The following is a 26,673-nucleotide window of genomic DNA, read 5'->3' as shown; positions in this document are numbered from 1 at the left end:
TACATTTTACTTAGTTTAAAGAGGAGAATTCAAAAATGCAATAAAAATAAGTGGGTACCATTTAAAATTTCAAAGTTGGCGCCAATTTCTCGTAGTTCCGGAAGTTCAGCCATTTTGAAAATAATTTAGTTGAACTCAGACTGGTTGATTTGGGTTGTGTACAAAATTTCAAATTCCTATCTGCATTAGAAGTTAAAAAGTTTCTAATGTAGGCCCTAAAAGAATCACCTTCTATAACTTTTATATTGTTATATTGTTTATACAGGGTGTTTCCCACAATTTTACGACGCTTGCACCTAATGGACGCACCAAAATATACAAAAGTAACAAAACATTAGATATAAAAAATACACATTTAATTATTTAATTTTTGGAAACCCATGACAGTAGTTGTCTAATCACTAATCACACTTTCATTAATAGTCATAAATTGCAGTTTTCAGAAACATTTATCATTTGCTTTATCAAGAGACGACGTGAATATGAAGCTAGTTTATCTATCTTAATCACTAATTAACTAAAAACGTTGTAATTTTTGAAAGGGTGAACAAACTAGAGAAAATTATCCAATTTTTCGAAATTTGTAATCGAGTTCGTATTGGAATATGTATTATTGATTGCTTCTAACAGGCACAGGTCTCGTAAAATTATGCGAAACACCCTGTATAAGTTTAATTTTTTTTTGATATTACCTGTTTCTGAGTGACTGAACAAACAAAATGATTCTTTTCGCACTTTTGACTTTAACTTTAGAACAGTAACTGGCAGAGTATAATATGAGGTGTTATCTGTCCATATACCTGTTTATACTTTTTTTGTTAAGAATTTGTAAATTTGAAAGAATGCTTGTTAATTAAATTATTTTTCAGACCCTGAGCAGCCGACCTCGATTCTGGTCGTCCCATTCAAATATTCGTGCTAAAGATGTGCAACAACTCACTACCATGAATAGTGCTGAAGAACTATCAAAATACAAGGAGAACATTGACAGTTACTATTCTCCAACTTTATCAAGACGTTTGTTAGGATATGGATATGATTTTCCCGAGAAATCACCCAAGAAAGAGAAGAAATGGTCTCTTGGAAGTTTATTTCGAAGAAAAAAGAAAGACGAAAGTGATAGTAGCAGTGATGACGAATTGCAGAAGAGAGGTTTTTTAGGGCGAAAAAAACGAAAACCTGAGAAGAAAAAGAAGACTACTAAATCTGTCGGAACTTTCGACCACGTCGTACTTTCTCGTAATTCGCACCTGTATTCAAATGGGTTTAATAGCTACGATGAACACAGCATTTTTTCGGACCCGATCAGTGGGTTTGGATATAGTAGTAAATCGTTACCAAAGACCCATTCGCAAGAAATTGTAAAACAGCCAGTTAAAAATGTAACTGTTGAAGAGGTCAGTAATTCAAGAAGTACTTCAATCTCAGGATCAACGGAAGTTGGAAGTCGAAGAAACCGGAAAGGGTTAGCAAAAGTGAGGGCGGAAGCGAGGAGGGTCAACTTGAAGCGAGATAGCAGTTCTGACGAGGATTCTCAAAGGTCTGCCTCTTCCACTAGATTTAGAAGTGATGACAGTTTGGGGCAAACCTTCAAAGATGGTTCTTTACCTCGTCGATCGCGTGCGGCAAGGACGGAACGCTATTTAAAACGTCATTCACGAGATGGTGAGAATCCAAAAGACTTTTTAAGACTGTCAAAATCGGATGCGGAAAATTCCGTACCACAGTGGAAAACGTCCGATGATAGTAACAGATCTTTAAGTAGAAGTCCTTTACTTCCACCTTCAATGAACAAAACTAAAACGATGTCCTCTAGCTTGTTGCAGTCATCGAATATTTCGGGATTATCAACTATACCTCCTAGTCATAACAATAATCGAATCAAAGTTAGCAATTCAACGAGTAACCCGTCGTACAAGCCACCTTTGTCGATGAACGACTATAATTGCAGTACTCGTAAACTTTCAATTGATTATCTTTCGAATCAACGTAGTTTATCTTGTGATGCCAATATACATAAATCTCTACCTGTGGAAGCCGAATCGGAAATAATTCATGTTCAGTTTCCTATAGGGAAACCCAATAATAGGTTACGGAATCTGAGTTTAATTGAGTCTCGACATGTAAATGCTTGTCATGCACGACAACCACCACCTCCACCTCCTCGTGATCCTAGAAGACTAGTCACGGCTCAATATTACGAAAATGTGAGGCCCACTACGTGTTATTTAGATAGTCCTATGAAATCGAAATCGTTCCACGTGAATTCTCAAGCTCCTGCAGTGCAAACCAAAAAATTTAGTTCATTTAATAAGAATTGTAGATCGACTTCGGAAGATCATATACCACAAAACAACATTCAATTAATACCAAGACCGTCATCGGCAACCCCTGATGTTTCTCAAAGACGCACACAACACACTAACCCAAATCTGGAAAATTATAATTACTTGACTGATAAAAAACCGAGAAGTAGAAAACCGATATTCATTCAATCGAACAATAGTTTGGAAAATATTTCTTTTGACAAAAGTGAGACGCAAAAAGCGTTAGATTTTTGGAAACAAAAAGACAAAGATTCCAGAAGTTTAAAAAATGATGCGAAAACAAGGAGAATCGATGCGAAAAGTCCACAAATGTTTACCTGCCAGACGCATGTACAAACTCAGGTTTTTCTACCTAGCGTTCTTCAAAATGATATTACGTCAGAAAATATTACAAAATCGATAGATACTGAAGAAGGTGATTTGGGGAGAAACGGCCGTTCTATGTCTCTACTGTGCAAAGAAACGTCGGTTAATACCAATGAATCATTAGATAAAGAAGAAGAAAATGAAGATTTGAAACGCAAGTCTTCAAATTTAGAAGAAGCTCTTGATGAGTTAGAGGCAATTTATAACAGTTTGCGACTAGGTGATGAGGATCTTTTAGAAAGAGCTGAGAAACGAGAAAAGGATGCTGCTGAACAGAAATTAAAAGAAGAAGGACACGAAGTTTATTCCAATTGGACTACGTCGAGAGGAGCTTTGAGCGATTCTAGTTTTAGTTACGAACCTTTTGATTCTATTGGTTCTCCAAGACGTAAGCGTTTTATGAGAAAAAGTCAAACTATAGATAGAAGAGCCGATGATATGGCTTTTAGAAAGTTAAATAAAGAACGTTCTGCCACAATTAATGATCCACAAGGTGTTTTATCTAAAATTAGTTACCTAAACGCATCTCCAGTTTATGGAAGAGAAATGCCAAAGGAACATGATGTGCCAAATAAAATCTCTAAAGAACCTGATATTACTTTAGATGATGTGGTTTATAGAAATGTTAAGTTTGCCAATAATTGCCCTAAAGTTGTAGAACCACAGCCACCTTTTGGTATACCTTTAGGGCCTATATCACCAGCTGCTAATAGTGATTATCTTCATGCTGTGCCCGATAATATTCCGCGACCCTTGTTTCAACCACGAAAAATACCGGATTTGGTTAAAGACGACTTGGCTTTTCGTAACTTGCGGAAAGATCAGAGTAAAGAACCAGCTCTTCCACCCTTGTCTCCGGATGATCTTAAGAATAATAATTCGTGTGAACAAAGAAAGTTGGATCTCGATTCATTGAAGAAAAAACGAGCAGTGAGGTCACTATCTGCAAATATCGGCAGTATAATAAATAAAAATATCTTAGCCAAAGGCTTGGGAAAACACAAATTAAACAACAGTGAGAGTAATGAGTCAAAAACGTTAACAGACATTGCAGATGCAATGGAAATAGCACGTCAGGTTCTTATTGAAAAGGAAAACAAAATTAGTGCAACCAGAAGAGCATTTCTTAGCGACACCGATACAAATAACGCTAACGACAGTATAACTGAAAGTAGGATGAACTTCTTGAATAGTTTAAAGGCTTCCGGTGAGAAGATGTCGGATCACCACTTACAAGCCAAACCACCGAGAGGCTTAACACCCGATCGGAAGTCGCCTAGGTCACCGAAAGAGTCAACTCCGATTCCGGTGTCTCCACTTGAAGACCGTAAAACTGAGTCTCGAGATTCGTCTCTTGACGATTTGCTGTCAGCATTGGCTACAGAAGCTAGAGAAACAAATGAACGCATAGCCAAAGAATTGAAAAATTTTGAAGACCGCAAAAGGAAGAAAAGTCCTGCTGATGAAAATTTGAACAAATACGAATTGACGAAGACTTTGTCTGACATTGATGCAGTGTCGGAACAGGCAAAGTTATGTGAAAAACTTTTAGAAGGTGTTGTTGACAGTACGGATTTAATAGAATCTGCAAAACCTCTTTTGGAAGAAGTGGGGCAAATTGATACCGAATCTACTCTTGAAGAGTCTGTTGCAAATGTTGTTTTAACAAGAGATGATTCTAAAGTCAAGGAGAAATCCCCCGTAAAGATTTCGTGTGAATCAGACCATGACTATGAAAATTTGATTTCTGATCAAGAGTTGAATCTTAATGAAGCTCCGGTCGAAGATGTGAAATGTACATCTCCGTTCGAAGAACACAAGGCAGAGTTGATTGCAACTTTCCAAGAGTTGAAGAACAATGTCAGTCTTGATCTTGACTTGACTAGTAGAGCGGTAGAATCGAAAGAAAATGACAAAAACGATGAAGAAAACGATGAAACGGTTACAGGTGAGGCGTGTGTTGGTGTTTTAGATGCCGCTTCCAACTTCAAAGAATGTGCCTATCTTGAACCATTCATTGTCTCTAACTCACAAACTTACGATTCTAACCATGATAGTCTCTCTACTAATTACGTGTGCTTATTAGACGTCGATAGCAGTTCAGGTTTTTGTCCAAATTGTCCACTCGACGGTAGCTCACCAAGTTTAGAGAAATGCGGTCATTTAGATTCTTTAGATTCGTTGAAATCGCCTAAATTGGTTTTAGAATCATCGAAGTTGTCAGAAAACGAAGGAAATAATCAAATATTACAAAATCAATCTATGATTTGTCGTGAATCTGATTTGAATAAACCAGGAACCTCGTCTGATAGCGTTATGGATTTTAGAAGGAGAAGTAACGAAAGGGGTGAAAGTGGGCACATTCTTGATGATGACAGAAAACCATCTCCTGCCTGGTACCGTGACCCCGCAACAGTGGCTGTTGCATGTTCTTACGGAATTGCATGTGCCCATCAGCTGGCTTCTCTTGATTTTGTAGCTATTTTAGGACTTTTGTTTGCAGTGTTATCTTTCATAGCTGCCCTAATATTTTAAAAACAAGCATGTTTTGTTTTAATGTATATTTCCATTTTCTTGTCACTTATTTGCCCATAATGAAGATTATTTGTACAATTTTGTTTACATATTCTAAGAATAATAACAAATACGATAAATGCCAAATACATTGTGTTAAGTTTCTCTGTAAATTTTGTTGTACAAAATTGTTTTATCAATAAAACGTTATAGTTTCTTTTAAGTTTTATTTTGTCGGGACGGAACAATGAAAGTTGTTCACGAAATTAAAAAAGTAAACAGTATTGGCAGGTTAATTATTTAATTTGAATGTGAAATTGAACGTACTTAATTTACTTTCAAATTTATTATATATTATGCACTTAACAAATGAAATAATTCTCAATAATTTTAATCGATAATTTTGTTAATTAAACTCGTTTAGACAACCATCAATACACATGCGTTCTGTTAAACCTATTGTTTCACCTGAAATGCGTTATTTTATTAATGTATTTTAATGTTTAAATTAGAGCTTTTTTTATGTTGCGTACATCCTCTCCTGAAAATTACATATTTATTAATTTATTACCTGGATTTCGATACCGACCAGTGTTAACAAAGTAATGTTATCATTTCATCCAACAGCTTAGCAGTGTAATAACAATGTAGCACTTATTGTCTTTATTGCACCAGAAAAGAACTAACTTGATGAGCCTGCACTCTTAATAATAAAAATAATGGCATTAGTGACGTCGTGTGTTTTATTGTAGGTATACTGTAACAGTCGCCGCCCATTTCCTTTATCAGCAACCAACTTCAGGTAACTGCCAACGTGTCTACCAGCTAACATCCTTTCTTCCAACTACTAGAAATACGAAAATTGATAATATTAATAGACATGCTAAGTCCACTTTAGACAATTTTTAACGTAACATTTTCTATTTGTAAAACATTTTTGTGTCCGATTTATCGTTTTTACCGTCATTTTTTGTGTATTTTTGGTTGCCTAACTCTGTATTGATTTAAATGCCACCACAAATGACTATTATTGTGGAGAATAATTCATTTTCCACCGTCATAATACAATGTGATCCAAGTACTTGCCGATGTTATAATTTCAGCTAATTGTTTAGTAGTTATTTAATTTATTGTTGGTCATATTAGTTATAGTTAAATAAAGTATTTATTTCCTTATTTTGTGAGTTTTTCTTTGCTCATTGTTTGATGGCAGAAAATTGCACAACAGAGATAATGTATTTTATCTTTACCTTTGTATTTCTACGAACTGTTTAAGGCTGTTTTATATTATTTGGTCAGTAATTTGAAGTAAATGTTTTTTACATAAATCTAGTCTGATTACACGACTAATTAGATATCTATTTATCTCTGGTTGTAGGTATTTTTGTAAATAATAGGGTTAGTGACATTAAACGAAACGGTTAAATTGTCATTGCTAAACTTGTACATTTTTTACTAAGCTAGATTTTTTATATTAATTCAGAAGTGTTTTGAAGTTGTTATCAATGTGTTATCAAAATTCGATATGTATGCAATATTTGTTTGCTGATATATTTTAAATATTTTAGGGGGTTTGTGAGATTTTTTTATGTGTATTTTTTAACATTTGATTGGAAATTTGCCAAGCACAAACTTTCAATTGTATTACATATTTCGATTTTAATCAATTACCTTATGCAGTCATTTCTATTTTATATAGTCACGTCTTTGAAAAACATTTTAGAACAACTTAGATAACGTGCAAAGGTTTTTTAGTTGATCTATGTGGTAAAGAAGTTATGTGCATCTGTTTTCGGAACTGGTGTATGATTTTTTTACCGACGTTCGTGGTGTTTTTGGGCTTTTTTTAAAAGTTTTTCTTCGATAATTGAACCAAGTCAAGTGCACCTATAAAGTGTTTTTTATTTTTTCAGAATTTAAGCTTTTGGTTGGGTAAAGAGATTAGTGAAAGTGATAAATTTATGGGCATCACTTCTGAATGAGAGCTATTTAAATAAATTGAATCATAAGCAAGCTACTTTTAACTTTGACACTTGCTTGAAAATGTAAACACCTGTTCGGATATTTGTATAAGAATGAATGTTATGTCTTATACCTAGTTTTTTTAATGTCTTGATGCTTTATTTTTAAACCCATCGAACTGAGATTTGAGAAGATGGGCAGGTAAAAGAGAAACTGATCAAGTGTTGTTTTAGAAGGTGAAATATTGATCGTTTAATAAATATGTTTAAATTAACACAGTTATAGCTGAAACGTTTATTTAAACTCAATAATTACAAACAATACCTATATTTATTAATCTTATTTTATGGGAATGTGAGCTTGTCTTATACATAGTTGCATAATAATATTAAGGTTTTTAAAATAATATAATTGCAATTATACAAGCACTAATATGCCTATGTAAATATCGGTTTCAATGAAAGTGCGTTGAGTTGAAATTAGAAAATTAGTATTTGACATAAACGTGTATGTCGTTCCATAAATATTTGTTCTACTTCCGCTTTCTCAGTGCTTTAGCATTGCAGTAGGTTAACCTTTCTTTCCATATTCTTGCGCTGAATGAGTTTGTTCATTGGTGTATGGTGAGTCAGCGCGAGCATGACGAACTGCATGCCAAGAGCTACAGGTTGGTTCCAACTTTCAATACTGTCACTTTGCGCGTGCTTCTGTTTGGGTTCGTTTATTGTACAGCCCATAAGGGTCGCAGGTCTCAGGATTTGGTTATCCAGGGTCTGTGGTTTTTATTCGTGTTATATTAATAGTTTAAATTGTGTGAAATATTCTGTGTTTATTTTACTGATGTACTGTTTGGTGCAGTGCTGTTGTTTTAATTAAAATTTTCATGTGCGTTTAACTAGTCGCGATTATTTTTTATTTATTTTTATTTGGAGAAGTAATAATGTAAGTTTATAGCGCTGCTGTGTATTGCCCTATAAATTAGTTTAAAACCTTATCATAGCGGAAAAGACTTATCTTGTGTTTTGTAGACACAGAAAGTTGATAAAGCATGCGGTAGTGACATTAGCGTAGGTATGACAGTCACTCTTATTTTGTTGTTTTTTTTTTTGGAAATTGGGTTGTAATTTCGTAGGAATGCATGTCATAGTGCATAAGAGGCATTTCTTTATTAATTAAAAAAAAATGGTTGGGAATACATTACAATAATATCAATATCAAAATAAAGTCTACAGAGGTTTTCGTTAATTATTAAAAGATGTGATTTCGTTTAAAAAATTTGTATCCATGACCACTCTCCACTCTGAATAATGGTTTTAAAAAATATTGAAAGATTTTTAGATTTTCGAATAAACTGTTTTTATGAGAAAGTTAATACTGGCACATTGGTACATCATTAGAACTCTTGAATTAATTTAATCAGTTATCAAATTACCAATTATTCTTGCTGTAGTATTGATGTTGGGTAAGAATATGAATACAAAATAATATGAGAAAATTTTACTATAGACTTCAATGAAACGGATTGGGAAGAAGTAAAAGAAAGATAACACCGTTGTAAACATTAATGAATTGTGGGACAACGCGCCATGTAAAGTAATAGTTTGTTGTATATTTATTTCTTTTATCTTTTGTTGTAAAGCGCACTAGCATTATTTTTATTGAACGAATTTTAAATAGAAAGGAAATAGATAATAAAGAGATATGCATTATCTTTTTAATATCAAACAAACGTTAATGATTAAAGTAATTGAATGTACATTTATCGAGAACAGTCGATTTATCTTGCAGTGATTTATGTAAACTTATTGAACCAATTTGGGGACAGGCCATTGGTACGTAACTGCAATGTTTTTAATTTCTTTTTCTGATAGGTTGTAATGTAGTGTTTGACAAAATTCTGTTGGTGTGTGAAGGTTACGTACAGATTGGCTAAAATAAGAAAGACCGCGAGATGCGCAGAATATAGAAAGAACGAGTCTCTGAGTGATGTACAATTGCTTTAGCATTAGCTGGGGTGCAGTCTGTGAAAGAATTTTATTCTATTTTTGTATCGATCAAACTCCATTTTGCAGCAAGAACTATATTTTTTGCGAAAGTGTGCCTATGTGAACTGCCTACAAAAAAAGCTCCTGTCCCCACTCTTATTTTTTTCACTGCGCACCCGCGACTTAGGACCTTTCTTATTCTAGACAATCTGTACGCATTAAGTAGACTTTTTAATGGTTAAATGGTGAGGAGACTCTTTTTAATTTTAATGTAAAAAAGTTTGTGGGCATTTTACGCGCCAACAGAATTTGGTTAAATGATGATAATAGTAATAATATCATTAGTAACCTTTTTTGCAAGAGGAGTAAATAAGTAGGTACGTCAAAAATCATCAACATTAGTCAGCGTTATATGTAAATAAAATCTGAAGAAAATAAATCTTTGTCTAATAGAAGTTTATGTACCTTTATCTAATAAAACTTTGTTAAAGTAAACCGTAACAATGTAGTACAATGAACGATTAAAATATGCTTAAACATTTATAGTTTAAAAATTCCGCATATTTGGAACAGCACTGATTTTATTATTACAAACATTTTACACATTTCATTAATAAAGATGCATCATTTTATTGTTGTTCATGCGATAATGTGTTCATGTTGAGATAATTTTTAGTTTTTTATATGTTCCTTTTTCTAGACTATTTGTACACGAATATGCAATGTCTTTAGATTTTTTTGACCTACTTACATAATGCAGGTAGCTATTTTTTAAATTGATTTGCTGAATTTTCATGATGGTATGTATAATGAGATTGGTTGTAGGTTTTTCATTAGGAGAAAGTTGATTATTATAGACTGGTAGTTTAAAATCGCTAATTATGTTTTAAAAAAAAATCGACATTTTTTTACAATTCTTGTTGATAAATAATGTTTTTCTAATGGCGTTTAAAGGAAAATTTACTAAATCTCTCTTAAATGAAAGATGTTTTCATTGCTGCAAAAGGATATACTCAAACCACAAGGTAGTCGTGACGCATTCCTGACCATGGAGATGTAAATTTACATCCTAAGGTGATTTAATTCTCAACGAAATTTGTTTATATAGGTCAAGTATACCTTTCATTGACGGTGATGAAAGGTCTTTAACCAAAACTAATTATTTTGAGAATAGATTTATTTTATCTTTGATATAGAAAGAGATTGAGAACGATTTCTTTCTGAACGATGTTAGAAATTGGTTGTTATCGAGGAATTTGGGTTGTTTCCATCAAACTCAAACATTTTGTTATTTTAATGATGTGATCGTACAAGAATGCAATTGATTGTTATTTACGTTGAATGCCTATTTTTGTTTGGAATATTCACGATGCTTTAACAACTTTCTAAACCTAATATCTCGATAATTTGAAACATCAAATAAGATTCATGGAGTAACTATGGCAAATTATGCTATAAACCTTGGGAATAATATACGAAATTAATTTTTTTGTTCCTACCTAACTTGTGTTCGAAAGAGTTAAAGTTTGCGGGATTAACTTATATCATTATTCATTAGTCATCAGTCACCACAAGATTCACAAGCAAATAATACCTGGAATTATAAAAAAGCTTTTTTGAAAGTTATTGCAGTTTAACTAAGTGTCCATGGTCATCAACTTTAATGATTTATGCTTTACTTGGTTATGTAATGGCAACGATGAATATCTTCGTATGTATAACCGCGGATAACTGTAAAATGTTATTGTTTATTTTTTTAATTGTTACCAAAATATAATTAATTTTACTAAGTATAATATTTTGTTTTTAACCTTTTATAAATTAAAAAAAAATCAAATATTTAAAAAATAATGATAAAAATAATTTAAATATGCAAGTAGAGCATGCGTGAGTTGTGGAATAAAACTCTTGTTTTGTTACTGACACGTTAACGAATTTGAATTCAATTACTATTTGCCATTAAAATGCGAAGTTTGTCAAACAAAGCAAACGATTTCAATTTTATTTAGTGATAATACGAAGTCATCCAGAAAGACTGAGTCTGTTGGTAACAGATTTGAAAGTATTTTTGTTAATAATTTGAAACACCGCAACCCGATGTGGTTTTGCTTAACAAATACTTGTTGACGTACACTCCTCAAGATTGTTGAATTGTTAATCAAAAACGTACTCCAATGGTAACCTTTAAAAATTAGAGTTAGGATTACCAATAGATTCATTTATTGTGGATCACTTTGTAAAATGTGTCTACTTTTTTGAGTAGAAATGGAAAAAAATTAAAAAACTGCAATTTCAAATTTACGTCCTAAACATTTTTGAGCTCAACGTTTCATGGAAGATGTGGGCCTGTGACAATAGAAAGAGACGATAGAGAATTTAATGGAATTGACATAATCGCGAGTTGTCCATCGCTGTTATGCTTAAAAAGCTGATTTCAATTTTTATTTCTTTAGAGAAAGGTGTTGTTAGGCATAATATATTTCGAGAATTAAGCCGATTTCTTCTTCCAAAACTAAGTATTAATAAGTATTAAGAGTTTTACAAAGCTCTTTAAAGTTTTCCTGAAAAAAAAAACACTTATTTTTTCGATTTCGACTATTTAAAAAAAAGCAAAATAATCAATTTTTTTACTATTTAAAAGCAATAATCTTAATTATAATTGTGCAGAATATTGTTTTCAGATCTGACACTCGTCTTGATGCAAAAAATTTCGTACGACACACGGGAGTAAAGCAATTTTATAGTTTCGTCTTTGTCGCAACAGCAATCAATATCCATGTCTCGACTGTTTCTTTGTGTATTCAGCTACTTTTTAATTAGCAAAATTGATTATTTTATTAATTTAATCATAAAATTTGCATGAGTAGATTTTTGTAGTTTATCTGAATCTAAGCCACAATCACTCACACAAAGTTAACATTGTATTACGCAAGCTGACAATTTACGTTTGCGTTTGCTTTATTTTTATCACAACATTCTTGGCTCTGTATCTTTAAATTTTGTAAATATTATGTTTTGCATAAATAATTTTTTTGAGACAATTTCTTTAACATTATTTTATAGGTAAACATCCGTCAAGACACTTACGTTCTCGCTTACCTCGATGGCTACGACCTCATTCCTCTGGAAATTTATCAGATCCGACAATTATGTCTGAGGGTCAGGACAGCAGGGCTGAACGTATTGCCCGCTACAAGGAACAACGGAGAAAAGAACTCGCCGCCCAATTTAATAAGATACATATCGACTCTCCGACTAGTCAAAGACGTAACAGCAAAGACAGCAATTCCAGCAGCTCAGAGGGGCCTCGGACTACGCGAACTTCGCGCTTAAGGGCTGCCATCTCGTCGCAAGAAAATTGTTCTAGTCCTCAAAAGACTAAACTTGATTTACAAGAGGTAAAACACTTAAATGAACGAGTCTTTCTTACTTTTGTAATAAGTCTAGCAGAATTTGATCTAAATTAATAGATAAATGATAAATTATTCTGGGGATTTGTTACTTTACTCATATAATTGCAATTAAAACAAAATTTCCACACATTTTTGACTTAAATTATACAAGTTTTGAATACTGATGTTGAGATATTATTATTAAGAAAACACATTTCTTTCAAGCTAAATTAACACCGTTTTTCGTTTGTTGTTGAAATTCAAAACAGGTTGATACACGACTGTAAAGCACTGTAACCACTGGCCCGTGATGGTCACCTCTCCATCAACGGACACTGCTCTTGTATTTGTGGGTGTGCGTGTGTGGAGAATTGCGTCGATTAGTTGCTGCCTATAATCATTATTATAAGAGTTTCTGTTTTACTGATAAACACAACAAATGTGTTAGTTTTTGTCAAACGCAGTCATTCGTCAAAATCTATTTGAATTAATAGTTACATTATTTTTTGCTGTATACAAGTTGTTTTTTTTCCAGAAGATAACTCCTGTCACATCAGCCAGTAATGAATCAGGTGTTTCTGGAAGTCGACGCATCGAACGTGACAAAAGCAGCAAACGAAAATCTAATCTCAATCGTTCTTTAAACTCTGAAGAGGTGCCCAATTTAGAAGCTGGTAAGTGCTACTGTCAACTTTTTTGTTTATTTTTTTATGTAAGATTTTTAACTCAAGAAAGTTGATTTAAAATAGAACAGTGAATTCTGTAAGAAGTATTATTTCTTGTTCGTTACCCTTTCAACGAGAGCCAAGACAACCGTTGATTCTAGATTTTTCTAACATACTTAAACTTCTAACGTAATTGCGTAATTGTTTTTATCAGAGAAAAATCAAGCATTATTTTTTTTTCAGACGATGTAAAGAATCGCCGACGGCGTCGCCGGTTCTTCCCTCAAGAAGTTTTAGACCAGACCGCAGACAGTTCGAACGATGATAAAATTAAAAGTGATTCAAATCTCACTGCCCCTTTCTTATCGCCGCAATCTTCTACATCACCCAACACTGCCTCACCACGATTGACTCCTCGAAAATCAGAACTAAGCATACACATGGAAAATGCTCGAAAAGGCATAACTCCTTCATATTCCGAAATGGGAAGAACTAAACCAGCAGTCAGACGTTCAATGGTGTCATCCAGTCCGAAGGATAAATTTAAACCAGTGAACACAGATTTTGACAACTTTACGTCAGATAAGGAAATATCTTACAATAGAAGAGGAAGCGTCACATCTAAAATTAATGGAGAAAATAAAGCTACCGCATCTAGAAGTTTGTCTGATAATGATAGTAGTAAGAATTATAAAAGTATTAGTAAAAAAATGGAAGAATTAACGGCTTTAACTAAAGAAACGCTGAAACAGGTCGAGAAACTTGCCAGTAAAAACGAAGAACTGCCTAAACAAATAAAGAGGTCATTAAGTAATAGTTCTACTAAACGAGTAGACAAAGTTAGCAGGAATTCAGCTTCAGATAAGCTTCATCAATCGTTTTCTATTTTAAAAAAGAAAATAGCTGAAGAGCCTGTCATTGTAGAATCTGTGCCAAATACCGCTCCAGTATCGATATTAAAACGCAAAGTATCACAAGATGATCACAGAACTGAAGGTGGATCTTCTTCAACTCACACTCCTCCTGTCACATTTTCACCAAGTGTCATTGAACCGGCTACGACAAACCGAAAACAAGGAATCTTGAAAAAAAGGCGTAGTTTAGACGAGTCTCAAGTTATGCGACATAGATCTTGTAGTCCCGATGTGGCTAACAAAGTACCAGACTCTCGCTCAATACTTAAAAATCAACGCAGGTCTTCTATGGAAGAATTAACAAGAACACAATCGCCCGAACAACATCTTCACGGGATATTGAAACGAAAAACGTCGAAAACTGAAGATGACGATCATTCTCTCAACTCTCCTCAAGGGATTTTAAAGAGAAGATCTGGAGCAAGTAGTGCCGGTTCAACTAGTAGTACTCCTCACGTATCTATTACCACAGCTGTGATTCTTGCTGCAGCTGGAGGGGCCGAAATGGTGCTCGAAAATGAGAGTGTTAAGCCTATTCTTAAGAAGAAGAGTTTTTCTGAGGAGAGTTCCTACAATGATAATTCTTATTGCGAGACGCCTAAGCCGATTTTGAAGAAAAAGTCGAGCACAGACACAGATGAGTGTGAGGATAGGCCGAAGAAGCCCATTTTGAAAATATCGCGAAATTCTTTAGAACGTGAAAGTGATTTAAATTCAGAAAGTAGACCATTTTCTAGTATTAAACATGGTATTCTTAACGAAAGTGAATGTGATGTTAAACCGATACTCAAACAAAATGGTGGTAAAGAGGAGGGAGCAAGACCTAGATTGTCTTTTTGTGGTGATACAAACGATGAGTCAGTTATTCAGTTTAGAAGCTCAAGAAGGTCGCATACTATATGTGCCGACTTTAATGTCAAGTCTGATATTAAACACAAGGAAGAGGACAGGCAATTGAAGAAGCCGAGACCTTTATCCGTTTCCGAACTTGTGATGAATTTTGAAAGCAGTACTTCCACTGGAGCTATCCCAAAAAGGACAAGTGTAAAGAGAACTAGTGATAGATATAGGACCCAGCCAGTGACTTCTAATGAATTCGAGGCAAGGTAAGATATGACGGAAATTGTGTTCTTTGCATAAGAAGTCGCTATAGTTTGTCAAAATAAACTGTTCCACAATGAAACAAAAGCAGAGTGAAATGAGTTAATTTTAGCACAGCATTTCCGCACGCTATTTCAAGATCTTTTAAAATAAAATAACCACAAAGAGAAACTGTTCTTTAAAAATATTGATAAGTAGCTTTATGTTATTCTGTACTGTTATTTGTGGCACAAATTTAAAGATTTTATATCGATTTGCTTGCCAAAATATCAACTAAAATTAGATTTAGTGCCACCAAACCCAACCAGTTTTGTTGAGGTGAACATTGCGAGAACTAACGATTTGCGCATTGTCAGCTTTGACTTGTTTGATAAATATGCATTTGTACACCTTAAGTAGTGTTTTTAATGTGTGTAAAATGACATCATTGTAAATACAATTTTTACTGTAGTTTGAACTTGGTGAGGAGTCCACAAATAGAAGATACTTCAAAACTTCCAAAGTCAAGTCCTCTATTATCTCCAGTCGCCAATCAGAGCAGAAGTTCTCTTCTGGATTTTACGTCTTCTTTGGAGAGTGATAGTAATCTAAATAGTTTCCTCTCTTCGCTTCATAATACTAGTCCGGATAGCGCAGTTTGTGGTAAGATGTCTTCCGATTCTGCATTTCAGTCTCTTGGAGACGGGCTTGAGTTAGATCAAGACGAGGATAAATCTCTGGAAGTTACGTCGGGGTCTGGAAAACTTGAAGCTAACTTGGAACTTCAAATGAAAGCAATAGCCGAAGAAGCACAGAGAAAGAAGTTGGTGAAAGGTAATAAACTTACAAAAGTTTCAACATTGGTTGTTTAATTATTTTTATTAAATTAAGTTTTTTCGTAACTTATGTTTTCAAAGTGATTTTTGTTATTGTGATTTCGGTGTATACGAGCATACGGTCATAGACTTTGTTTACCTGTAAGGCGAGTGTGAAAGTTTCAAAATATAAAACTGTCACACTTATTGTTTATAAGGACTGAGTGAATTCTAAACTGACTACGTGTTTTGTTTTTTAAGGTGGCGTAGGGGTTCGTTCGTATCGCAATAGAAAATCAAATCTATCAGACAGATCTTCCTCCAGCAGATTTTCCACTCAACCGATTACGTACGACGAAGTTCGAGAAGCAACAAGAGCCAAAGAGAATTCTGACGATTCTGAAGGTAAAAGTGCAATTAGTGTTTTTGCTTGGTATTGTTTTACCACACATGTTTTTTTTTTTTTTTTCTATTTTGCTTTTGTGTTTGGTCAGACAAAGAAGAAGCCGATCCTTCTAATCTAAGTTTACATGAGAGGATAAAGTTCTTTAACGTCACCCTGAAAGAGAATAATGTTCAAAAACGAGATGTTCCTAAACGGCGCCCTAATCGGTTTCAAACCCAACCTGTTACTTCCGATGAAGTCGAGAATGCACGCTGCATTTCCCCTACTGCATTTGCTTTAGGTGTGCTTTTTTAATACTGATAATGTGTTACATAATGCTGATATTTTTTTCGTGTTTTCTTTAGAAGATGGTAGAAGTGGTGACCATACAACGAATGAAAGAAGAGGCATTTTAAAGTCTTCCGGCAGTTTTCGCAATCGCGGCGATTCTTCGTATCCGCATCCGCGATCCGTTCTTAAAAAACGCGATTCGTTCGATGGTACTTCAGACTACGAAAATCGGTGCTCAATTTTGAAATCGGAAGTGGCGGATGTGACCTATGACGAGGGTATCTCTTGTAACGATTCGGCATCGGATTCAGAAGCCGCCAGTGTCTCTTGCGGTGTGAAAACTCCCGAAATTAAAGTGGAACGTAGCACTCCCAAACGGCAAAATAAAGTTTTTAAATCCAGCAGTGAGACGTCCGATGGTGAATCGTCAGGGGGACGAGAAATCAGGAGCATCTTTAAGAATGAAAACAAGCTGAAGGTTAAGTGAGTATTTTCCTAAATTTATTTACATTAAGAATGTCGGAATGCCATTGTGGTGTATTTTTGGTTGAATTTCTTGTGTAGATTTACAAAGTATAATACAACTTGCTCTCTTACAATGACAGAAATTACCCAATTTTTATTATAGAGTTATTTTTTTATTTTAGTATTATTATTTATTTATTTATTATTTTATTTTAGAGATATGAGATAGTTATTTCTACAAGAAGTGTTAATCAATCTTTAATATGTATTTTTATACATTAATTACAGAATTGTGAGCAGTTTTTTTTACAAGTCAAGAAATTTTAGGCGCAGAAATGGATAATTTTTACGTGTAAAAACTGGTGGTTTTCAATGTTCATGGTTTATTTTCGCTTATTTAATAATTTGGGCGTACTAGTGAATTTATTTCATGCTCAGTAATTTCTTTTGTAATACATAATAAATTATTAACGGTTTGCAGATAATTTCACTTTGTTTTGTAAACAAAAGTTTGAGGACCTTTATAAATAATTTCAGTGTTCAAATTGAAAACTTGAATGTATTTTATAACGTTACGACTACTATAAGAAACCTCTTTTTCTCAAAGTTTGCATGGAAAGAAAGGTACAAAAAAAATTCTAGCCTTAGTTTCGGTATTTGCTATTGTTTGCTCGTCTTATAAATACCGAATAGGTCAAAGTATGCACGTACTGTGGTAGTCCTAGGTAACTCTGCCTCTTATCTTGAAAATAGGTGTACAAGGCCATCATGGTGGTGATTACTAAACAAGTATCTTTCTTGTAAGTTTAATATGAGATTATTCAGTCAAAATTAAAATGAAACAACATAGGAAAAGACTTGTCTCCATTAATATCTATGTAATTACAACAGTCAACATGCAGGAGCAAATATAGCTTGTATTAAAGTAGTACATAAAGTCCAAGATAAGTCTTGTGTACGAAGATACTTTCGAATGTAATCCTTGAAGAAGCCTCATTCTAAGATCGCAGTTATTGATTTCTCTAAAGCAGGTCTTAATTATCATCGGTTATTTTTTAGGAATTAATCGATGCAGAGGTCGTAAAACATTTTACGATCTTTGCATGCAGTAGGTGTGTTTTAATGCGTTTGATTCAAATTGAACTTTACGAAGCAGTTCGTTTTGTATTAAAATCTTCTAGGTGTAAAAATTTTAATTATAAATAACAAAATAAAATAAGTACTTTGATTTCTGGTATAGCCGAAAAAATGTAACATAACTGTATAATCGCACCTGTTTGATAAGGACAAGAATGTAAAATATACATATTTACGAAACGCTTACTTTAAGGCCTTGCTCAGAACAGTCGTAAGTTTCTAGTGACACTTTCACGGATTTATAAAGGTATACATACATATATTGTCACGTGTATCGGTGTAATTTTTTTTATAAAATGCAATTATAAATACGCTTGTATTGTATATGTTTTTTCTAATCACATATTACAGGCGAGAATTTGTAAGGTGTCAAGGAAACTTGTTTTAGCTTTAGGTTTACATAACTAAACAAAGAAATAAATTATTGTCACATAAGCTATGTTAGTGTTTTTTTTTATATTAACAGTTTTAAATTAGGTTTTATTAGCCCAATGCGACATCATTGAGATAACGGAAAATTATTTGTTCGTACAATAATCAATTAAATTTTCAACAGTTAAGAAATAAAATTTGTTATTGTTAAAATATACTTGAATTGGAAACAGAAGGTGTATTTGTGTTATTAAGTCAATTGTTTGCTATATAAGTACTCTAGTGTTATCAGTTTATTACAATACTCTATCAATTGTATGGTCTTGTATGCACAATGACATCAGCTGTTCAGCAAGTTTGTGTGCCTCATGTCATTAGTGTGAGGTTCACTTATTTGAAGTATTAAGATAATTAAAGGCATTACAAAATTATTCATTGCGTAATTGTTTACTAAAGCGTAAATTGTTATTTTTATGTTTTAATTCATCAAAGGAAAGTAAATTACTTAAACTTTGGAATAGCGGAATCAAGTAGGAATTCCACTCAAAGCAAGTCCTTAAAATTGTCAAAAGTTATAGTTTTATGCACTAGTTCGTAAAAATGTCACTTTTACGCACTACTGCGCAATAGTGCATCTTTTAGCCATTAAAATAACAATGAAAACTGTTATAAAACATACTTGGAAGCTTTTTTCGATTTCAGGTTTATTTGTTTAATTCCAAGTATGTATATATTTTTATACTTTGATAATTGAGATATTGATCTAGAAACTCTCTTATATTATCTCTAACACACTATGTACTTATACGTACGAGTATTTATAGTTTGTGAAATTGATAACGAAGTGAGAAAGTACTTTGTGTTAAATATGTATGCGTAGAAATTAATTTAAAATTTAACAAATTATCTAATATCGAAGTTACTTAATGGGAAGGATGGAGTAATTTCACTTGTTTTAAATTAATAATCAATTAAAATTATGTACAAATTAGTTTTATTTGTAAAACCTTGTTTTGTAACAAATTTGAAAAACGGAAGTTAATCTACTGCATTGTCTGTATTGATTATTGTTGCTTCATTCAAATAGCGGATAGGATTATTAATAAAATAAACTCTTCGGTTTTTATTCATTTATTATTCACAAAGTACGAGTATCTATACTGATCCAATCGATACCTCAATCGTGCCGACCTACTTACTATTTTTTAATCTTTAATATAATGTCGGAGAAAATTCAAACAAATATTTCTCTTTGAAAAGTTCACAGGGATCGTCTGCAATCGTGTGGAAGATGATTAGTGTTTTGGAACAAAAGATCTCTTTGAAAGGTCACCAAGTTGATTTTTAATGCTCTACGAAAATTTGATTATAAAACAACGTAAAACAAACCCAGAGGTGGGCCGACAATTTCATGCCACATTGCAGGTACATACATAGTCAGAAAGCTAATTGAATGAACCGTTTTCTGAGGTCACTGCTTTTTGACCTATTTCGACTATTATTTTTTACCATAAGTTAATTTTGTTTTTCGTTATTAACGCACTCGTCGTTATTTTTTCTATTGTGGATATAATGTAAAATAAGATTTATTAAACGAAATGTGTTTAAACATACATTTTTGTAATTTTTTCTGTTTGGTAGCCCCTAGAGTCAGGTCATATAGATATTTCTAAAGACTAAGCGCATCGAACGATGATTTTATTCCATAATAGAGCAGCTTTTATATTTATCTCGTGCCATAGTCGTAGTCGCACGAAGTTAGTTTATTCAGTGCGCGTACAGCATTGCAGCTGTCACTACCTGGTACACTTACGGTGCTAGATAATGTTTTGATTGCTTGTGACTGCTTCACAAGCACATCAATAAGTTTGTGTTAAAAAGCTCTTACTAGAATCTTTGAAAATGACGAAGGTATGTATAATTTTTTGAGTTTTAAGAAGTACGGAATACTGAAGTTTATCTATTATCAATTTGGAGCCAATAATAAAATGCTTTAAACTGAATAGGTTTAATTGCGTTTATATCACAAACTCAATCATTTGATGTGATGTTTCCATCACATTTCTATCTGTAGACGATTGTTTAAAAGAAAAAAATCAGCAACAGTATAATTATATGAGATTTTTATATTGGATATCTTGATTTATGATATAGCTTGTGTAAGTTAATAACTTTTCATTATATTGTATTGACTTTATTTGACTGTTTTACAATAAACGTTTTAAGAGTTTAGTAGAATGTTGTATTTTACTAATATTTATTGATAGCATATGCACAACACATACATTGTTTTTGACTTATAAAAGTAACAATAACAAATGATTATGTTCCGATTAGTTATATTAGAATGTGTTATCATTTGTTTGAAATATATTGTTCTCAACAAAACCATTTCAAAACAAACATGATTCACAATATTGCTACTTTAATCAGTTGATATCCTTATTTTTTTTAACTTAATCAATCTCAACTTTACTGTATTGTTATTACTTTCAAACAGTAATGTAGACTTATTTAGGGCCATGTATTAAGAGGTTTCTTTAGTTAACAACAAACTTCACTTAATATTAGCGAACTTTCCGCTTATTAACCCTTCCTTAAATAAGTACCAATGGCAGACAGTGTAAAGGGCGCCAGACAAACATTTATAATGGCGATCAATAAACTCAGCGACGGGCGACGTAACATATAAAAGGATTTCAGAAAGATCTATTTCGTTACGTCAGATGTGACGCTTTTCCTGACACCATTCGGTTCTTTTTAACGACTCATTAGTTACGTCCTTCCCACGAGTTGAAAGGGTAACGTTCTTGAACTTCCTCTTTTAGTCTTTTTATTTTTAGAAAGACGGTGGTTCGTGACACTACTCCTATTTTATGAAGGTCTGCTTGTTACGCTTATTCCGCTTCCTTGCTGAACTTTGAAGCTCTAATAAGCCTTTCATTTTTACTTGTTTCAAAATTATTTTGCTTCTTTTATTTACATTTAACGATGGATGTATTGTATTGTGATTGTGTTACTAATTAATATTTTGTTTTCTAAAAATCGACAGTTTTTCATTTGTAAAAACTACTTTTTTGTATAGCGTGACAATGGATTTTTTTTTATTTGGGTAAGCTTATGGCCGGAACCTTCTGCAATAATTTTTGTACGTTTAAAGTCCTTATTTAGTTACTACTTTATATAGACTATGACCATGACCTTCATTTTTAACTACACGTATGACATCTTATTTGACGATCGCCACATTTGACATTGGGCTAGCAATCGTTTTATCTTTTTTACATCTTTTCGATGGCCTAATTTACTCGTACTCGTATATTAGCAGTTATTATCAGAACAATCTTTGCATTACATTCTCAAAATGCGTGGTTTTAATGTTAAATAATTTGTTGCGCCACGGTATTGCAAATAGGTAAAGGATGCTGATTGCACCTGAATGCAAATCAGAAATTTTTGAATTTGTTCTGATGGCAACAGAAATAATCTTTGTGTTGTTTCAGACAAAAATTAGAAAGCGTTCTCTCCAAAAGCAAAAGTCAGAATACCTTCAAGGATGAAAACGAATCATCTAATAAAAAAGAAAGTGCAATCCGAAGATCTCAGACTCAATCCACGATGCCTCGAGCTATCGAAGATATCCAGGCTAAGCTGCAGCAAAGCGGCGAATCCGGATGGAGAAAGAAACAGAACAATAATTCCAGCAATGACTTAAAACTGCTAAAGATGAATCGGTATAATGTAAGTATTGGTTAAAAGCATTTTGTAATAATTAGTTTTTGATAACGATAAATTATATGAGATGTGGTGTAAAAGGCGCTAATTGGATATTTTCTTGTAAAACCTTAAGTTTTGCCTGGGTATTCGAAACTAGAAGTGTAAATATCTAAATTATACTGACTAATGGGTTTAAATATTTTATTTCTTTCGAAAAACGACACATTCAAAAACTATCTAGTCTGATTTTTGTTAGAGGGAAATATGGTTTTTATTTTTTTTTATCTTGATAGCTTCATAAAAAGTATCACAATCACATTTCGCAATTTGTGCTGATTTAATTAATCTAATCTTATAAATTTACCCTTAATTGGGTACTTATATTTCTTGTTCAAATTGCCTATATGCCGTTTACAAGTGTTGACCTATATTTTTTTGGGATACTAGCAATTACATTTTAACTAGTTACGTGATTTTTATCCTTGATTTAAATGCGCTTATCGTTTCAAGCGGAAGTTTTATATCGCTTTCTCCTTTTAGTATTTTTCTCTGCGTGTGTCATCGTAAATAGATGCTCAAAACCTCAGTCGCGCATTAGGCACTCATTGATACACAAATAATAAGTTCGAACGCACCCAATATAAATTAGTATAAAACCGTGAAGCTTATCTAATTTTGCACATATTTTACCGATAAGTGACTTACTTATCATGAAGTTATTACTGAAGGAAACCCATCAATAATAAGTGAACTGGTGCCAAGTTATAGTGCGCACTTCTCTGTGGGAGATTTTGGCTAAAATGTTGGGAATTATTATCGGTGTATTGGTTGTTTTTTTATTATGGTATTTCAAATTCGTGTTTTTAAACCAGGATCAGTTGTCACAAAGATCAATTTTGGAAATCAAGAAAGATGAACTGGATGCAGCATCGAAACAGTGGAAAAATCGTGTGGAAAAATCGGACGCGGAAAATTTTTCTGTGGCTGGGAAAATGGAAAAAAATAGAGAAGAATCAAATCTTCAAATTAATATAGCTGCAGACTGTGATAAGAATAAGAGGACTCCCCAAGCCAAGAGGTTCAAAGGCAAGGAAGGTAGATAAAAGTTAATTACAAACTCTTAAATCACATTTTCGTATGGCTGTATTTACTTTTTTGATATCACGCCTTTAAAAATTCTCATCCTTATTTAGTGATAAAAATATTGTCTAAAACAGATAATTTTCTTAGGGTCAGAAGCTTTTTCTACACCTGTTTCTCCTGACAAAAATCGACATGTCGAGTTATCAAGAAGTTTTTCTGTACCGGATCCAAATCAGGATAATTCTGGTAAACTTTACACTTAATATTTTTTTGTCTAACTAACTTTGTTAGGTTCAGAAGTATTTTTCAAAGCATCAAGTCAGAAAGTAGTCGTTTCTAGACCGGACGACGAGACTTATAGGAGTTTTTACAAGAGCCTCGAAGGCAAAGAAATTACAGATCAAATAGAAGTATCTCAAGAAGATTTCGATTTAATCACTCGACAGTCTCTGTTAGTTCAAAAGAAAAATGTACAAGTACGGAGAAGACGTGGTGCTTCCAAAAACCCGATCAAGGCTTTAGCTTCTCGCACAGACATCACGAACGAGTACACTGAAATAATCACTGGTGTAGCCGAGAGAGAAAAGAAAAGACTGAATATAGAGAAACGTGAGTAATATTGTTTGTAAATTTATGGTCGTTATCAATGTTTTTTGTAGTTTCTAAAAGTTCAAGCTTTGCTACTGCTGCTTTGGCCGGTTTAGCAAGCAAAGAAGATTTTAAATCAGTTGCTTTAAAAAAATCACGTACTCCTCTTACAATGGTTCCTTACAAAGACGTGATGCTATTACATATTAAAGGCCGACAATTTGTTCAAACACGGTTAGTCGAACCTGTAGCAGCTAGTATCAACGAAGGCGATAATTTCATTCTCATCAATCGTTCCATTTTATATAATTACACTGGGAAATATTCGAATGTGATTGAACAGTCAAGGGCATCAGATATTATCAACCACATTCAAAGAAGTGGCGATTTGGGTTGTCAAGAAGCTGAAGTTGTTAACATTAATTTCGAAAATATTTCTGCAACAAATAAAAAAATATGCGAATTCTGGAAAATACTTAATTGTGAAGGGGAACAAACTGTTACTAGCGGTGGTAACCCTGAAGAGGATGCTGTCTACGAATCTAACATACTCGCTACTAACATGATTTATAAATTAGAAAGTAACGAATTGGTGCCTTTTGAAGAATATTGGGGAAAAATACCCAAAATCGATATCTTGAAACCGACCGAAGTGTTGGTGTTTGATTTCGGTACTGAAATGTATGTTTGGAGCGGAAAAAATGCACCTCTCGATAAGAAGAACTTAGCTTTTAAATTGGCTAAAGAATTGTGGGACCTTGGCTATGATTATTCCGAGTGCAGTGTTTGTCCTTTGAACGTAGCTTCAGTACTTGGCAATCGACCTTCAATGGATGTTTCACACAAAGGAAAGTCCAGACCAGAGTGGGCTCTTTTTGCTAAAATAACTCAGCACAGAGAAACAATTTTATTCAAAGAAAAATTTCTAGATTGGCCTGACTTTTCCAGAGTAATCAAAGTAAAGAGTGATCAGAAAGATAAAAACGTCGATCCTTCCTACAATATCAAATCCTGTGATGTTGCCCAAATGCTTAAAAGGGACAATGACACTCCTGATTTGGTGATAGAAAATATTCACTTAGGTCGTGGTGATCAATGGTTTGACGAAGAAACGAAAAGACTGTACGAGTTTGATACCTTAAAGATATCGGTTTGGAAAGTATCAGAAAACCATCCAGAGCAACTAAGTGACGATACTGTCCGTCATTTTTATAACAGCCACAGTTACATCATTAAATGGAATTACAGGACAACGGTAAAAGGCCGGGATTTAAGCGGGAAGCCGTCAAAGTATCTCCAAGCAGGTCGTGATCGATGCGTTTATTTTTGCTGGCAAGGATCGAACGCATCGATTAACGAAAAAGGCTCTGCCGCACTTTTAACAGTGGAACTTGATCACGAAAAGGCACCTCAAGTGCGAGTTGTTCAAGGTGCGGAGCCTGCTGTTTTTCTGAAACTATTTAACGGACCTATGGTGGTGCACGATGGCAAAAGGGGTGATTCTGAAAATCAACACAAATCGATGTTGTTTATGGTGCGAGGAGAATTGGAAGATGAAGTTTGCCTCATGGAAGTACCGTGTCAGATGAAAGAGTTGAGGAGCAGAACTTCGTTTATACTCATTTTAAGTGAGTCAGGGAAAGTTGTCGTGTGGCATGGAACGAAGTCGAGTAAACAAAAACGGAAAGTGGCTAAAATGTCGGCTGAATGTATGGGGATTGTAATTGAGGAAGGGGAGGAGGATGAGGAGTTTATGGAGAATGTTGAAGGAGGTCGTGATGATTACATGTCTTTGTTGGGCAGTGATTTGGATTATGATTTTACTATGAGGCTTTTTCATCTTAGTGCTGTTTCGGGAACGTTTCAAGCTACAGAAATTTTGTGTCCGCATAGGAGTGAATATTCTTGTCCATTTCCGTTTCTACAAACAGAACTTTATTCAGCTAGTCAACCTGGTGAGTATCTTGTTATTTATTCCAGTATGTATGATTTATGATTTCATTTTCATTTAAGTATTTATGAACAATCCCAAAATTTATTTTTAACATTTTCATCAGAAATTTTGACAAAAATATCACTACATACAACGGTTCTTGAAGTAGATACAAGTTCTCTTATGTTTTTTTTTTGTTTTTCTTTTTCCAAATGCGGTTATGTATTATTTGTATTTTTTATTAATTAAAATTGATAAAAAATTAATTTTCTTATAGAAATCGCTGAAGCACTTAATTTATCGTAAATTGAAAATTGTGCCAAGCCGTTTTTCCCTTCGTTAAGTTTGTAGAAATAATAATAATAGAAATAAGCAATTTTATTTTTAATACTTAATAGTAACCATGGTCTTTATTGGCACAATAAATACAATTACTTCACAACAGAAAAATTCTCTTACATTCTACCATCTTTATTTGTACATCTAATTTTGTGTAAACATTTTCTCTGGTCAAATATGGTTTGTGACTTTATTTTATTAAATAAAATTTGATGTTAATTACCTTACAATTATAGATATTAGATAACAAATAGTAGTGTGATTGTAAATAAATAAATGTTTTTGCTATAATTTATTCCTCTAGCAACACAATTTATTACTAAATTAGTTTAAGTAGGTACAT

General features: G+C 33.3%; 1 protein-coding gene across 7 annotated transcripts in view; it reads left to right on the top strand.

The window, feature by feature from the left end:
• Positions 1–26,673, top strand: part of LOC123015087 (supervillin) — a 43,716-nt gene that overhangs the window by 14,744 nt on the left and 2,299 nt on the right. For 3 of the 7 annotated variants that reach the window (XM_044414551.1, XM_044414549.1, XM_044414546.1), the window contains exons 2-14: positions 870–4,641; positions 12,218–12,552; positions 13,082–13,220; positions 13,455–15,231; positions 15,678–16,039; positions 16,282–16,425; positions 16,515–16,706; positions 16,771–17,179; positions 22,174–22,411; positions 23,260–23,482; positions 23,618–23,716; positions 23,762–24,079; positions 24,130–26,013. In XM_044414551.1, the coding sequence (XP_044270486.1) occupies positions 945–4,641; positions 12,218–12,552; positions 13,082–13,220; positions 13,455–15,231; positions 15,678–16,039; positions 16,282–16,425; positions 16,515–16,706; positions 16,771–17,179; positions 22,174–22,411; positions 23,260–23,482; positions 23,618–23,716; positions 23,762–24,079; positions 24,130–26,013 (9,817 nt within the window). In that variant the 5' untranslated portion in view covers positions 870–944. Of the gene's footprint in view, positions 1–869; positions 4,642–7,801; positions 7,837–12,217; positions 12,553–13,081; positions 13,221–13,454; positions 15,232–15,677; positions 16,040–16,281; positions 16,426–16,514; positions 16,707–16,770; positions 17,180–22,173; positions 22,412–23,259; positions 23,483–23,617; positions 23,717–23,761; positions 24,080–24,129; positions 26,014–26,673 lie in introns of those variants that run through there. The other 4 variants (XM_044414547.1, XM_044414548.1, XM_044414553.1 and 1 more) reach the window with 4 other exon arrangements.

This window comes from Tribolium madens, unplaced genomic scaffold, assembly GCF_015345945.1.
Source record: "Tribolium madens isolate multiple individuals breed KSU strain unplaced genomic scaffold, Tmad_KSU_1.1 Scaffold_97;HRSCAF=244;Tcas5.2_LG3a, whole genome shotgun sequence".
Taxonomy (NCBI): domain Eukaryota; kingdom Metazoa; phylum Arthropoda; class Insecta; order Coleoptera; family Tenebrionidae; genus Tribolium; species Tribolium madens.
Note: the sequence above shows the minus strand (reverse complement) of the source record. Positions and strands in the feature narration are given on the sequence as shown.